At 42.0% G+C, this 13,293-nt stretch overlaps 2 protein-coding genes across 4 annotated transcripts in view; one reads left to right on the forward strand and one right to left on the reverse strand.

The window, feature by feature from the left end:
* Positions 1 to 13,293, forward strand: part of LOC119659260 — a 189,463-nt gene that overhangs the window by 107,872 nt on the left and 68,298 nt on the right. The window lies entirely within an intron of this gene.
* Positions 1 to 13,293, reverse strand: part of LOC119659258 (limbic system-associated membrane protein) — a 156,604-nt gene that overhangs the window by 3,429 nt on the left and 139,882 nt on the right. The window contains exons 9-10 of one of the 2 annotated variants that reach the window (XM_038067250.1): positions 8,560 to 8,618; positions 3,435 to 3,479 (exon numbers count right to left, since the gene is read on the reverse strand). In XM_038067250.1, the coding sequence (XP_037923178.1) occupies positions 3,435 to 3,479; positions 8,560 to 8,618 (104 nt within the window). The remainder of the gene's footprint in view (positions 1 to 3,434; positions 3,480 to 8,559; positions 8,619 to 13,293) is intronic. The other variant, XM_038067251.1, reaches the window with a different exon arrangement.

The following is a 13,293-nucleotide window of genomic DNA, read 5'->3' on the forward strand; positions in this document are numbered from 1 at the left end:
CGTCAAGCACACCTGCTGGGTGTTTTAGTGCCCGTATATTAATCTGATTGGCCCCTACTCTAGATTTAGTGCAGGTAATATAGGCGACACTAATAGTTTTTGACTTGATTTTAAAGCTTCCTCTCTTAGAACAAATAAATTAATTTACCCGAAATATGTGGGCTGAATACCTTGAGAAAGGAATCTTCGATGTGTTTACTTACTCCTCATAAAGATGGCTCAGTTCAGATTTAATGAACTTTTAAGCAAGCACGGAGTTAAACACGTTGATACCCCTTGTTTTCCTTAGAAACAAATGCCTCAGAGATAGCAAACTGTTTCTTGCTGGTCATTATCCGTCGATTTGTATTCAACCTTTTGGGCTTTGTGGGGTGCGGTGAAGTTACTAACTCTACTAAATCTGACTATCCGCTGCTGATCTGGACATGCTTTCGGAAAATTAGCTCAAATTCGAAACCATATTTTACGAGTCAGTATGGCACAGGAAAGGATTTAGATAAGAGATTGGAACAGCACAGCCGACGTTGATAGACAAGTATTGTCAATTTTTATTGATGCCTCCATGAACATTTTATACCTTAAGATACCAACGAAGAAGGGAAGAAGCATAAAATGGAGTGGATCTAAGCATCTCCTGAGTGTTGCAGTAAGAGAATTGATCTTCCGACGTATTAGAAATAGAAGTTAGGTGACCATCGGTCCGATGGTGCTTCTAAAGCGTTTCACTTTCTCCTTGGAGTGGAGTGGAGAACTCAGTGGTATCCCGATAGGACATTGATAAACTTGGCTCTGTTTGTGACGTAATTAATGTGGTGTTTAACTATTAACAATATTGAGATTACCGGCCCAAGAACGTAGTGGGCTTTCTGTGACCAAGTGGGGTCATATTTGCGTTGAGACTGAACGGCTCTGTGCGGTCTCAAGCACGAGTAAAGTTGCAGAACTTCTCTAGGTTGAATGCGAGTTTGAATCTTTAATATTTGCCTCTGAGTCTATAGTCGACCTCCTCTCTTGAGACCCTAGAAGCGGTTATTAGAAGTTAATCTGTATATTTGCAATTTTTGATATTGTTTTAAACCTTGGTGAGTTGGGTTCCGCGTTTTCACCTTAACCAAACTTCATTCAAGACCATCAAGCGGGTGAGCTTTGTTGCAAGGTTGAGCCACCAAATATATATAATTTTGCTCTAACCAACAAAAGATCAGCCTTTTTATTAAGTCGGAATTGAGGTAGTGGCTCGACTGCGCGCGTGGAACCGTAAAACTCCCGACCCGAGCGCTGCGATCGAAAGGGAGTATCCACGACGGGTCGCATCCTCAATCGATGCTCCTCCTGCTTCAGATGTATTGTGCGGCGCGGCCTTCGAGGTTCCCATCAGACCATCCTGAGTGACCATTACCCAAATCGCATTTTCATTTCAAATAGCCCCACGTTGGGCACCGAGTCAGTAGAGCATGAGACTCTTAATCTCAGGGTTTTAGGTTCGGGCTCCCGTTGGACGCCATTTGTAATGGTAACATGCGATTTGGCTAATGGTTAAAAGACCATCACCCAATCGCATTTTCATTACAAATAGCCCCACGTCGGGCGCTGAACCCACGACCTTGAGATTAAGAGTCTCATGCCCGACTAGATCAGTCGGTGGAGCATGAGACTCTTAATTTCAGGGTCATAGGATCAGGCCTCCCGTTGAGCGCCATTTGTAATGGCAACATAGGATTTGGCCAATGGTTAAAAGACCATCACCCAATCGCATTTTAATTACAAATGGCCCCACGTTGGGCGCCCAGCTTACACCCGGCTAGCTCAGTCGGTAGAGCATGATACCCTTAATATCACGGTTATAGGTTCGGGCCTCCCATTCGGCGCCATTTGTAATAGCAAAATGCAATTTGGCCAATGGTCAAAAGATCATCCTGCGTGACCATCGCAAAAATTGGATTTTGATATTACAGGAGGCCTATATTTAAGGGAGTGTTTGGAGTCACTATTGAAGACAGCTCCGGCATTTAGAACGCTCACTCTATGTTTTTAATTTCCCCTTCCTCCATTGTTACCTTTGCCAGGTTCTCAACCTTATATGCTGAGTCAACACCAAAATGGCCAAAGGAAAGCCTCCATGGGGTGACACCGGGGAACGCTGTCTTCATGTAGACTTGCTGATCGTGCATGCAGCAGGCTATTAAAACTGTCGGTGTGCTTGATAAGGAGGCTATTAGGCTATATTGGGTTCGTGTAGTTATATGAACGCAATTCAAGCCATGGTAGAACATGAAGCGTGCGAAGTGCGAATTGTGATCTGCTCTTGGGTACGGAATACAATTTCCATCCATTGATCGTAGAAGGTTGGTTCTGCATGTTTGACAGTACTTGGATATAGCAACCTTGAAACCACCAACACACATGGTACTCAGGTAAGCTACAATGACCCTCGGTCTTTTAGCTTGAGGACGGCATAAAGAGTTAAAGCCTAGAATATGTTTCAAGTCCAACAACATCCCTAAAGGAATTTTATGGATTATTGCGCCAGCTTAGGTGCAGTCTAAAACGAACAGATACCTCGGGGTCGAGCTGGTCAGACTCTGCTAGAGTTGCGCCCTCGGTGAGGCCCTCGTAAGGGCGCACCCTTCGAAAAATCTTCCATCTGGTTCGTCAAAAAATAGCCTCCTTTCAGAGGGGAAAGGGGAAAAGCTTAGGTATTCTCCAGCAAGTGTAGTAGGCATATGCTCTCTGTTACCTTTGACATTTCTGCTGTTCAACGGGCTACAATCAGATTTAAAAATACACTTCACTTCACTTCTTACTGGAATATAGGGCACACAGTCAGACTGGGCTTCAGTTTCACTATCATCACACTTAACGCTACGCAAGTGCAGAGCAACGAGAATAAAAACAAGACGAACATAAACTCCCTGACGACTGGGATTCGAACCCAGAGCAGCGAGATTGAGAGGCTGGCGCTCTATCTCGCAATAATTTGCCACTTCACTGGCAGGGTCTTGTTAATTGGCATCGTGCCAGCTGTTTTAATGAATACTGGCATGCATTTGGGATGAAAATTTTCTTTCCAACGTGGAGAGATTTACAGAGGCATTCTGGGTGTCACTAGTGCTCACGCTAGAATGATAGTGGCAGGACTAGTTGCCCCAAGACGGCATATCTGACTAAAGCTATATATCGGGAAAATTTCCAACTACCAAGTTGCTAGAAACTTTCGAAGTTGCCATCTGTCTCAATTTTTCTGATGAGGACATTTATACAGTTTTGCTCTCGATGATGTTTCTCCACTGACTTCTTAGCTCGTCCTTGGAAATACAGATTATCAAATCGTATTTTTCGAGCAAATTTCTCTTATTATTTGTAGGGTACTAACTACCAAATGAACACAAACAAGCATTCATGAAAACAGAAAATGAATAACTTTTTCCACTAACCTGACAAGCCATGATTCAAAAAGGATGACGAATGTGAATAGCCATCTGCAAATAAAAGCGAAATTTATTAAATCATGATTCATTGGAAATCATGAAGATTGTAATATTTGGTTACTTATTTTCAGTTTCTCGTCTAACTTTCGGAAATCAATAAAAGTATCTCTAGCTATTTTCATTGGAGATCCTTTTCGCATGACTTTCTTTCGGAATAAAAGTTGGTCCCAAGAAGTTTAGGGTTTCTGCTTAAATAGTGCAGGCAAGAAAGTATCAGAGTGCTATCTGAACGTGGTAGATATCAGCATTATATCGGATTCATCTGAATTGGTTTGAATGAAGGACGAGATAGGTGGCTTCCTTTTGAAAAATTTCCACTGATTGTCAGAGTACCGCACCGAGGTAAAAAGTCATTTAGGTCTTCAACCCACATGTAATGGTCGGTTTGTACTCGTTATCGCAACCCTCTATTTAACCTGCCATGTTGCTGACCAAGTTTTCCACTCTAAACACAAAAGGACACATGATCCGAGTACTCTAAAATGCAATAACTAAATGATTCATAAGACCTGATCCCTCCAATCCCTCTCCCGAACCGCTCTCAAATCTTGAAAAGCTTTTAACAATGTGCTAGAATCAATTTCATGTTGCCAGCTTATGTCCTAATCATATCCTATATGAAGGAAAAATGCAGTTTCATCCTTTTGAATTTCAACTCGGAGCAGCAGCTCTAAGAGCTCTAATTCGCCAGCGTATCTAATGTGTTCGCGCTAGATTGAAAGAGAAGAGGATTGTCCCCTATTTTCCGTCGACGATGCTGTCTTTCGTGGCTCTTGGTTCCGAACCTGCAGTAGACTAGCGCAAAATTCAATACCATTACTTTTTGTTTGCAGCAGTCTAGGATGTACAGTACCAAGTTGTAGAGATAATCTTTCCGCCAGGCCGCCATTCATTTTGTACCGCAAAAGCTTAGCGAGAATTTATGATTATATTTTTCTGCACGTACTAGAACTAGGTATCTAGATACGACTAGCGTGTATATGAACCGGTTGGAATCGTTAGTGCAGCACAAGGGAAAAATCCTCGAATCAACATGTATTCTCATTTACAACGGAGCCAAGAAAGAGTCTCTCCACAAGAGACTCCAACCACGATATGAACTTCATCGGGACGATATAATCCTTGCTCTCGGAATATTATATTTCATACCCCGGGAAATTGAAAAGTCTCCAGTAGACGTGGCACGACACTGGTCTGGTCCTACTCAAGTGCCCTTATCCATGCCTAGGTGACATTATGCTATACAACTGATCCTTGTTCCTGGTGCTGCTTTTTCTATTCTTTCTTTTCATGCTAGTTGCCTCTACATGCTCGTTTCCCTTCGTTAAAAAAATGGGACTGGCAAGATGGAACTCAACGAGAGTGGCGAAGGAGCATTTTCTTTAGAGTTCTCGCACCTTCTGCTTTAACGAGCTGCAATAAGAATAATTCTCTTTTATTAACCTTTTAATTCTATTGCTGTAAAAGGCGGCGACCGATGCCACCTTTGCTGGGACCGGGATGCTGTAAACCAACTGAGCGTAGTCAGAAATGAAGCAAAGGGCCTCGGGTTTTTTGCGCATTCAATAAGACACAGAACGAAGAGTGGTAAAGGATGCAACTCTATGCAATTATTGTAAATTTTCATTTTCATGTTGCGTCCTTTTCAAATTAGACAGAAAGGAATGAAAATCCTATTTTAGGGATGGAAATTTATAAAGGAGAAATGAGAGTCTATTCTTATTATTAAGTGGGAGAGAGCCGTCTCAAAGGTTGCACTTGTTGAATTTTCGGAATGTGAAATTTATAATTATTTCGGAGAGTTGAGAGCGAGCGAATAGATGGCGCGGATCTATCCACTTTGCGTAGCACGCCACGGGAGTGGAGGACCGGCGAGAAAAGTGGATAGATCCGCGCCATCTATTCGCTCGCACTCGCAACATTCGAAATAAATTTCGAATGCTGCGAATCCTGCCGCGCCACATCACTCCGCCCCCTGGTGTTTTTTGAATTTAACTTTATTAATTAAACACTTTGTTAATTGACATTGTAGTGGGGTAGTCGTACTAAAACTGCATTCAAATCTCTAAGAGAGAATAATTACAAACGATATTTTTAGTTTTAAGTCACGAGTTCAGAGTTGGATACCTCATTTCCAAAACGTTAGAGGCAGAAGAGAAGTCTCGCTTCATCTGTTTCTTTTCTGCCCCTAACTCATGGCACACTTTTCTCGCCGGTCCTCCACTCCCGTGGCGTGCTGCGCAAAGTGGATAGATCCGCGCCATCTATTCGCTCGCACTCGCAACATTCGAAATAAATTTCGAATGCTGCGAATCCTGCCGCGCCACACTGTCGTTACTTCTTCCGTTTTTCGGAATTTATACAGGACTGAAGCGATCATGGAATTGATCCGCATCCCAAAACTCTTGGCAAGCTACCATTCTCCGGACTAAATTTTCCGATCCTCATCATCTCGTCTGGAAAGATGTTAACTGGCATGATTCCCAAAATTACGAGCGTCGCATCATCTGATGCGGTTCTGAAAGTAGAAAACATCCTTAGGGCTGTTCTTCTGTAGACCACACTCAGTTTATGCCAATTGTCTAAAACATGCAGTGCTGTTTTCCAAGCTGGGACTGTATACAGCGAGATGGAACTCGGGACCCTGGCTATGAGTAACCCTCCTAAGTTTGGCATCATTCTTGCAAGAGCCATATTCGTGGTGGAAGTCACGCTTTGCATCTATCACCACTCCCATATATATATATATATAATCATCCAATCACCCAATTTCCAATTCTACTGCGGGGGTAATTTCTCTTGCAGTGCTTGGTGATGAGGAATGCTTGCGTCTTTTCCTTCGGAAGTGTCAGTCCAGCGCTCTCTAACCAAACCACAACAGCACTAATTGCTTAGCTTGAGTACAACTCAGCACCTTTGGCATGTTTTGCAATCACAACCAGCGCTATGTCGTCAATGTAGCTCAATATCGTGGCCTCCTCCGGGACAGGAAGATTAAAAACATTATTGTATATGATATTACACAATAGTAGGCTCAGTACGAAGCCCTCCGGGATATCCGCGGAGACAACGTACTCTTTGGGTCTATCATTGGTATCGCACGAGAGCGTCCTTTCTCGCAAGTAGCTATCGACAATAGGAGGAAAATAGGTGGGAACACAAATCGTCGCCAAAGACTTTCGTATAAGGTTCCAATTGGCTGAATGCACAATATATTTGCTGGTACAACATCTTTCCCCAAGCGCATTTACGGTCAAACTAGTAAACAATTTTGATGGCATCAATGGTTGAGCTTGCTAGGAGGGTGTTTTGCCTGGAGCCTTACCAACCTTAGGTAGCAACGCCAGTTTCTCCCGCTTCCATGATGAAAATAAGATCCCTCCGAACATACACGCTTTGAACGACTTCGCGAACATATCCGCTGAAGGGCCTTATTCAGTATGCCGTATGGACACTTATGGCTTTACTGTCGCTTATTCTACCGCAGAGATCCAGTAGCTGGTCTCTGGTGGCAGTCGGAGTTGGGCTCACATTTAACGGTCGTGAGAAGTTGAGTTGTCAGTACCGTCTTGCTGGGGAAATATCCCTTAGATGATTTTTAACAAGGGGAGGGAGGTTAGGGCATGTGATCTTATGATGAGATGAAAGGGCTCCAAATGATTGAGATTAATTTATACATGGGTATATCAAAACAACTTGGTGTTTCTGTCAGGGCTCATCAAAGAAGCGCCTTCTCATAATTCCTCTTTGTTTTTGTCATGGACACTGTCACACTGTCAGCATCAGTTATGCAGGTGATGTTCTCTTATCGTCGCATAGCAAAGGTGATATTGAGCATTCTTTCCAGAAGCGGAATGATCACCTTATGCAACACGGTCTCAGATAGAATCTGAATAAAACTGAATTTTTTACAACCGACCCCAGAGAAACTGGCACTGTCATTGTCGGTGATAGTCAGCTGCCCAGAACTGGGCGATTTCAATATGTCGGGTCAAGGCTAACAGCCAATAATGAACTGCGTTATGAAATTGCTTCACGTATTACCGCAACCTGGATGAAGTGGCGTTCCACAACAGGCGCTAAGTTCCTTCATCGTAAGAACTGCTCTTAACCATTCTTGAAACATCAGCATAGGACACGCCTTTTTTTCTGTTATTACCAACGCTTTTTGGCGATTTCATTTCGTATTCATTCTCCCTGCTTCCCGCTCCCTCTTTGATTTAAACAGAGTCCACCTTGGGCTGGGATCCCTTCCTTTAGCTGTTGGTTTCTTTTACCCCAACATTGACCAATGTTTCCTTTCTGTCTGTCGCACCCAATTTACTCGGAAACGCCCGAAGTTATTGTCACGAAATTTTGTGAGAACGTCTGCGAATCCCTTTACATATAACAAATGGCATGATTTTGTGTCGAATTGAAGGGTGGGGGGAGTTCCGATAGACGCGAAAGAGGGTGTACATTTTTTCACAGAGTATTGTCATGTGGGGTGTCAAATGAAAGGGCTCGATTAGTACTTTTTGAAACTGATCTTATTTGTGATATCTTGGTCTAAGTTGTTAGACCTCTCAAAGTTATATAAAACCTTGGAAAAAATGTTTCATAATTTGATATCGTAACCATTGAAACAAATTGTCCTTTCCATTTTTCTCCTAAAAAAACTGAAAAAAAACACCAAGTACGCCGGTCCCCATTGGGCCACCAGAGTTTCAATGAAACTGGAATGCTTAACAATTTATGAAAAATAATATCGTATTTCTCTGAAGTCAATATTTGCATGCATTTCATTATAAACTTTGGAAATGTGCATCATACAAACATTTTGGAATGTTATTAATTTCGGACCTTGGTTTGGATACTCGTAACTTCCTCTCGGCCCAGTTTGTGTGCAAAAGAAGTGTGCAGCGATGCATAGTTTGTTATATCTTCTCTATTTACCTTTGCATCCTTTTATGAGCATACATAAATGTAAAATCTTTGCCGACTAAACATCACTTGAATGCTCATATTTGATATCATTTATAGCACCGTATTCCTATATAAAAGACAACAAGATATATAAAGTCCCACATACCTGTAGATGATGTTGAAAACAGAAAACTCTCGGACATTTCACTCCAGCCATATCGATTCCTGAAATACAAGCAGAAAACAACATTGTTTAAATCGCAATACAACCAGGACAACAGAAGATCCTACAAACTAAATTCGTAGTTACTAAAAGCGAATCAATTAAATCTAAGAAATGCGAATTAGTGAATTGCATGTCGACACGTTCCCTTGATTTATGAGATTTTCAGCGATTCCGGAATTTACTAATTACATAAATATCATCCGCCAAGATGGTGAGGATACAACATCAACAATTTGATAGACTAACGACTGAAAGGAGCCTGTAAATAGTTGGGATGAATGCTCGCTTCGGAAGATTGGAATTACGAAGTTGAATAATTGCTCATGATAACAGACGAGAGGTACAGGACCCAACAACTCGCTCTCTAGGAAGTCCATGATATATTTTTGTGCAGCTTGTTGTCCGCCTGTTGGTTGGGACTAATGATTAAATTCAGAACGGAACACAAGGAAGTGGGATTTGGATGGATGAGTTGGGTGAGAATGGGAGGGTGGTTTGTAGTGGGACTATTCGTTGACGACTTTGAAAATGGCAGGAAATTTGCTCTTTCATGAAATTGGGTTTTGAAGGGAAGTTGTATAAACTTTTACCTTTGTCATTTCGATTCCTGATCACACTATTTGGATTTTCCGGTTCGTACCATTTGGTGACAGGAAGCATTCTCTTGTATATCAGCCATATCATCACGAACGCTGTCTAACCCTAGTTACAGTTCAAGTCTCGATGGGTCCTTTCAAGGACTTCCCTCATCGCGTTGACAATACCCAGAAAATGTTATAATATACTCTTAAACCTTATCCTTCAACAGGTGCTTCTTTCTCAATAATGAGCCCATCCATCTCATTGAAGCAATAATCATACAAGTGGTTAATTATCTCCACAATAACTCATCGTGCTCTCTCGTCCCTATTACTATCAACATCATCCCGTTCATCAGACCCTCCATCATCTTCATCCCATCCAGCAGCAGAGAAATCTTGTTTGCCTGTTTCTGACGCCTAAAGTGCAGTGAAGTGAAGTGAATGTCCTTGAAAGGCTTTCGAACAACTGCTAACACCTCTCGAACCAGTTACAAGTTTAAAAGCATCTACTTCAGAGGCACTTTTGCATTTCGATGGTCACAATTTGCCCTATTGATAGAGAGACTATGAAAATGAAATGGAGAAAACGAAAGTCAATAAAACCTTGGAATTGGGAACGTTAATAAGCCTTCAAGTCGTCGAGCAAGTTTTTTTTTTAATGTTGATGCTTATTGCAGAAAAGTATTCTGAGTGGTATTTTGTATGCTTGGTAGAGCTGCAGAGCTTGAGTTGATGTCGAAAGGAAGGGTTGGTCAGTATTTTAGGGAAATGGGGCATTAGCTGTTGAAATTCGCTATTTAAAGACGAGTTATTATGGGCCTACCTAATTGATTATAACACTACGCGATAGTTACAAAACCTTGTATCATTCATCAGCCAGGATCTTTTCAATGTATTCTCATTCTTCTTTAGCATTTGCTCCGTTTTATCAAAGGGTCAGATTGTTTAGATTAGATTCGCTATTTTTCTCTATCGTAAACTTGGTCCGTGTGGAGTCGATTGAGTCTCCATCACATCAATCACCACATAATAAATCAAGGTATCGTTATTTTGGTAGACCTTCGGGTCACTTTTCATCGATTTGCATGTTCATGTCAAATCCAATTGAGTTGTCATTGAAGATGTTTCTGTTGTAACTTCACAAATATGTAATGTATTCTCTCTCTTCTTGCCTTTTCCTCTCTAATCTCTTCTTCCCCTTGTCCGGTCTTTTCTCTCCTTTCTTCTCTCTGGCTGGGTGTGAGTGATACCACACTTCATCACAGTCGTGATCATAGTTAGTTTTGTCATCCAAAAAGGGCCAAAAGATTGGCTGGTTGTTATCACAGTGATAACGTCTAAACGCTGACCTCACTCTAGCCATGGTCATCGATAGTTTTCAATTTCTTCGGCCTACATCCTGTTTTAGTTCAACAACTCAGTCTACTCCTTTATGCTCAAATCCTACTACTTTGTCAAATAAGGTGGGCCAAGAATAATTGAATATTAATGGACCCATTTTTCGGCAGCCGCGGATGTATCGATTTGAAAATGGAAAGCCCTAAAGTAGATAATAAAAGTAGTACCACAAAAGCAAAGTTTGTATTTTCTACCGCAATAGAAAAGCTGACCAAGGTTTGTTGCGGCGTACAATCTTCCAATATCCTAGAAGCAAAGCGGTTCAAAATTTACCAGCTTCTGACTAATCAATCAACGTCGCCGTTGTTGCCAAAATATACTCGAATAAGAAAGGCACAGATTTCCATTTAAAAAAACTTGTGTAAGAGAAGAAGTTACGAAAGGTTAGAATCACGTTTCACACTGCACTTTAATTGAGCCCTCCTCTATGAGGAGAGTTCAACCGGATGTTGACACCAACAGCTAGTCCCTGATATAAAATGGTATTTCCACTTTAAGGAGGGAGCGTGCTGCTAAACGCTTTTCCTTTCCTATTATTAGCTTCTTCATGGGAGGCAAAATTAGGTCCTTTCCTTCTACTACCAAATCCAAAATATACATTACTGTTTCTTGTTCATTCCGTAGTGAAATATAGGGCCTCCACACAGTTTCGGATGAAACCGTGCGTCACTTTCACTACCATCAAAGCAGTGAGACAAACATATATATGCATGACAACTGATATTCAAACTCAAAACAATATATTGAGAGGCTGACGTTCTACCTCATTAACTCAAATTCATTAACTTGGGAAAATTCAAGTATGAATTGCATGGTTTGCTTCCCTTGTAGGTTGGCAAGGAGCCTATCTGCAGCACTTCTGCCCAATTTCGGCAAGTAGTTCACAAGGCGAATCCCTGAAATAGTGATAAAAGCGAGTGCCTACCCTCTTCTTCCTGGGCTTGGTAAAATCGTGTGTTGTAGAGGTGTAGGTGGGAACCCTGCGAAAACTTAAAGCGGCGACTTTGTTGAGTTGTAGTATGTTTTGGTCACCCAAACACAAATGATGTTTGAAGTTTGAGGTCCGTAAATGTACAACTTGCCAGACCTTCCTGCACTCATGGCATATTGTTTCTCGGTAGTTTGCCTATGGTATGTGGACTAAAGGGGTCGTGGGGAGGATATCCAGAATATAAAAACTAGAATAGGGGAAGAGCAAAGAATAATGAAATTTACGGTGAACCGACCCGAGACCCGAGGGAAAGGAAATCTGAGATAGGAACTTCACTCCATAGCAACAGTGCAGAATGATGTCTTATGTCCCAGTGAACCTGGTCCTGAAGACCATTTGTTTGTCAATTCAGTTTAGACACACATCTACATCTGGACGAGATATATCACAGGAGTTATGACTACATTCATTTTGGATAAGCTTGGAGGTCCTGGTCGAATGAAAGTTAGGTGACGAACCCCACTAGAGGTTGTTTTTTAGAGTGTTTGAGCAAGCTCTCGATTGTCGATATGCTTCGACTGCAGTGCCCCGCCAGTAGATCAGTAGATATCGTAGCACTTATTTTACAAGCCTAATGAAAAGAAAAAAGTCGTAAAGGAGCGTATAATGCTAGTGTGAACATCCCTATAAGCGGAGTATTCGTCTATTCCAACATTGTAAATATCACGTACTAGGGATAGGTCCACTTAATAAGAGCTCAACGGTCTGGTGCTCTTCACCGATGATAAAGTAGAGAATAATGGGGGGTCAGAGAAAAGATGCCCCAACAGATAACGAAGCAAAATTCAAACCTGGACGAATCAAATCTTAAATGGTCGCTGGATGCTGCAACATCATTCGTGATCGCAAGCTGGGGGAAATCTTTGTGGATCTAAAAATTTTAATAGGAGTTTAAGTGGAGAACTCCTTCGTATACTATTTGAAGACTTCATGAAGAAAATGGTTTCGGTTAGATATAGCCAATATTAGGAAAAGGAAGAGACGCGATAGACCTCAAACGAAAAAAGAAAAGGTCTTCTTCAACGAGGAATCCATTCACTCTGTGACTCCGGGGCTAGTATAATAAGTCTAGCATGTGAGGCATGACTGCTTACGGCTGCTGGCCCCCTTCATTACATAATCTAACGTAACAGAAGTAGGGCCTGACCCTGACCAGTAAAACATCAAAAGCTCTTGATCCTGTGTGCCATACATACAGGACAATTGGCGAATTATCCTGGCCAAGGCGGTGCAAATACTACCTGTAGCATCCACCGTATCCCTCCAGGAACTGATTAATGTGGTAGTTGGTTTCCCCCTGTTTCCGCTTAAGTCATACCTTGGGAATGAGCCGGTTACTTTTTCTCATCCGCCAGGTTCAACCCGCCCTTTTCCAGCCAGGTCTTTACCACTTCCACCGTCTCCTCTCTTTTTGCAGCAACTACAGCCTACAATTATAGTCTTCTCTGGGATGGAAAGCTCAAGCAATCCTTTATAAATGACATTTCACAGCAGGGAGCCCAGTATCGAGCCCTCTGGTACCCTGATGGGACAATATACCCTTTGGAACCCTCATTCATCCCATACCAAAAAGCTGAGAAATAACTCTCGACTAGACTCGCCAAATAGCTAGGAACACCTACGTCGGCTCCAGTTGGCTGAATTGAATGCGTTATTGACATCCAGTACAAACACGACACAACAGCCACCAGAATTTAGTGCGTC

This window comes from Hermetia illucens, chromosome 6 (assembly GCF_905115235.1).
Source record: "Hermetia illucens chromosome 6, iHerIll2.2.curated.20191125, whole genome shotgun sequence".
Classification (NCBI taxonomy): Eukaryota; Metazoa; Arthropoda; class Insecta; order Diptera; family Stratiomyidae; genus Hermetia; species Hermetia illucens.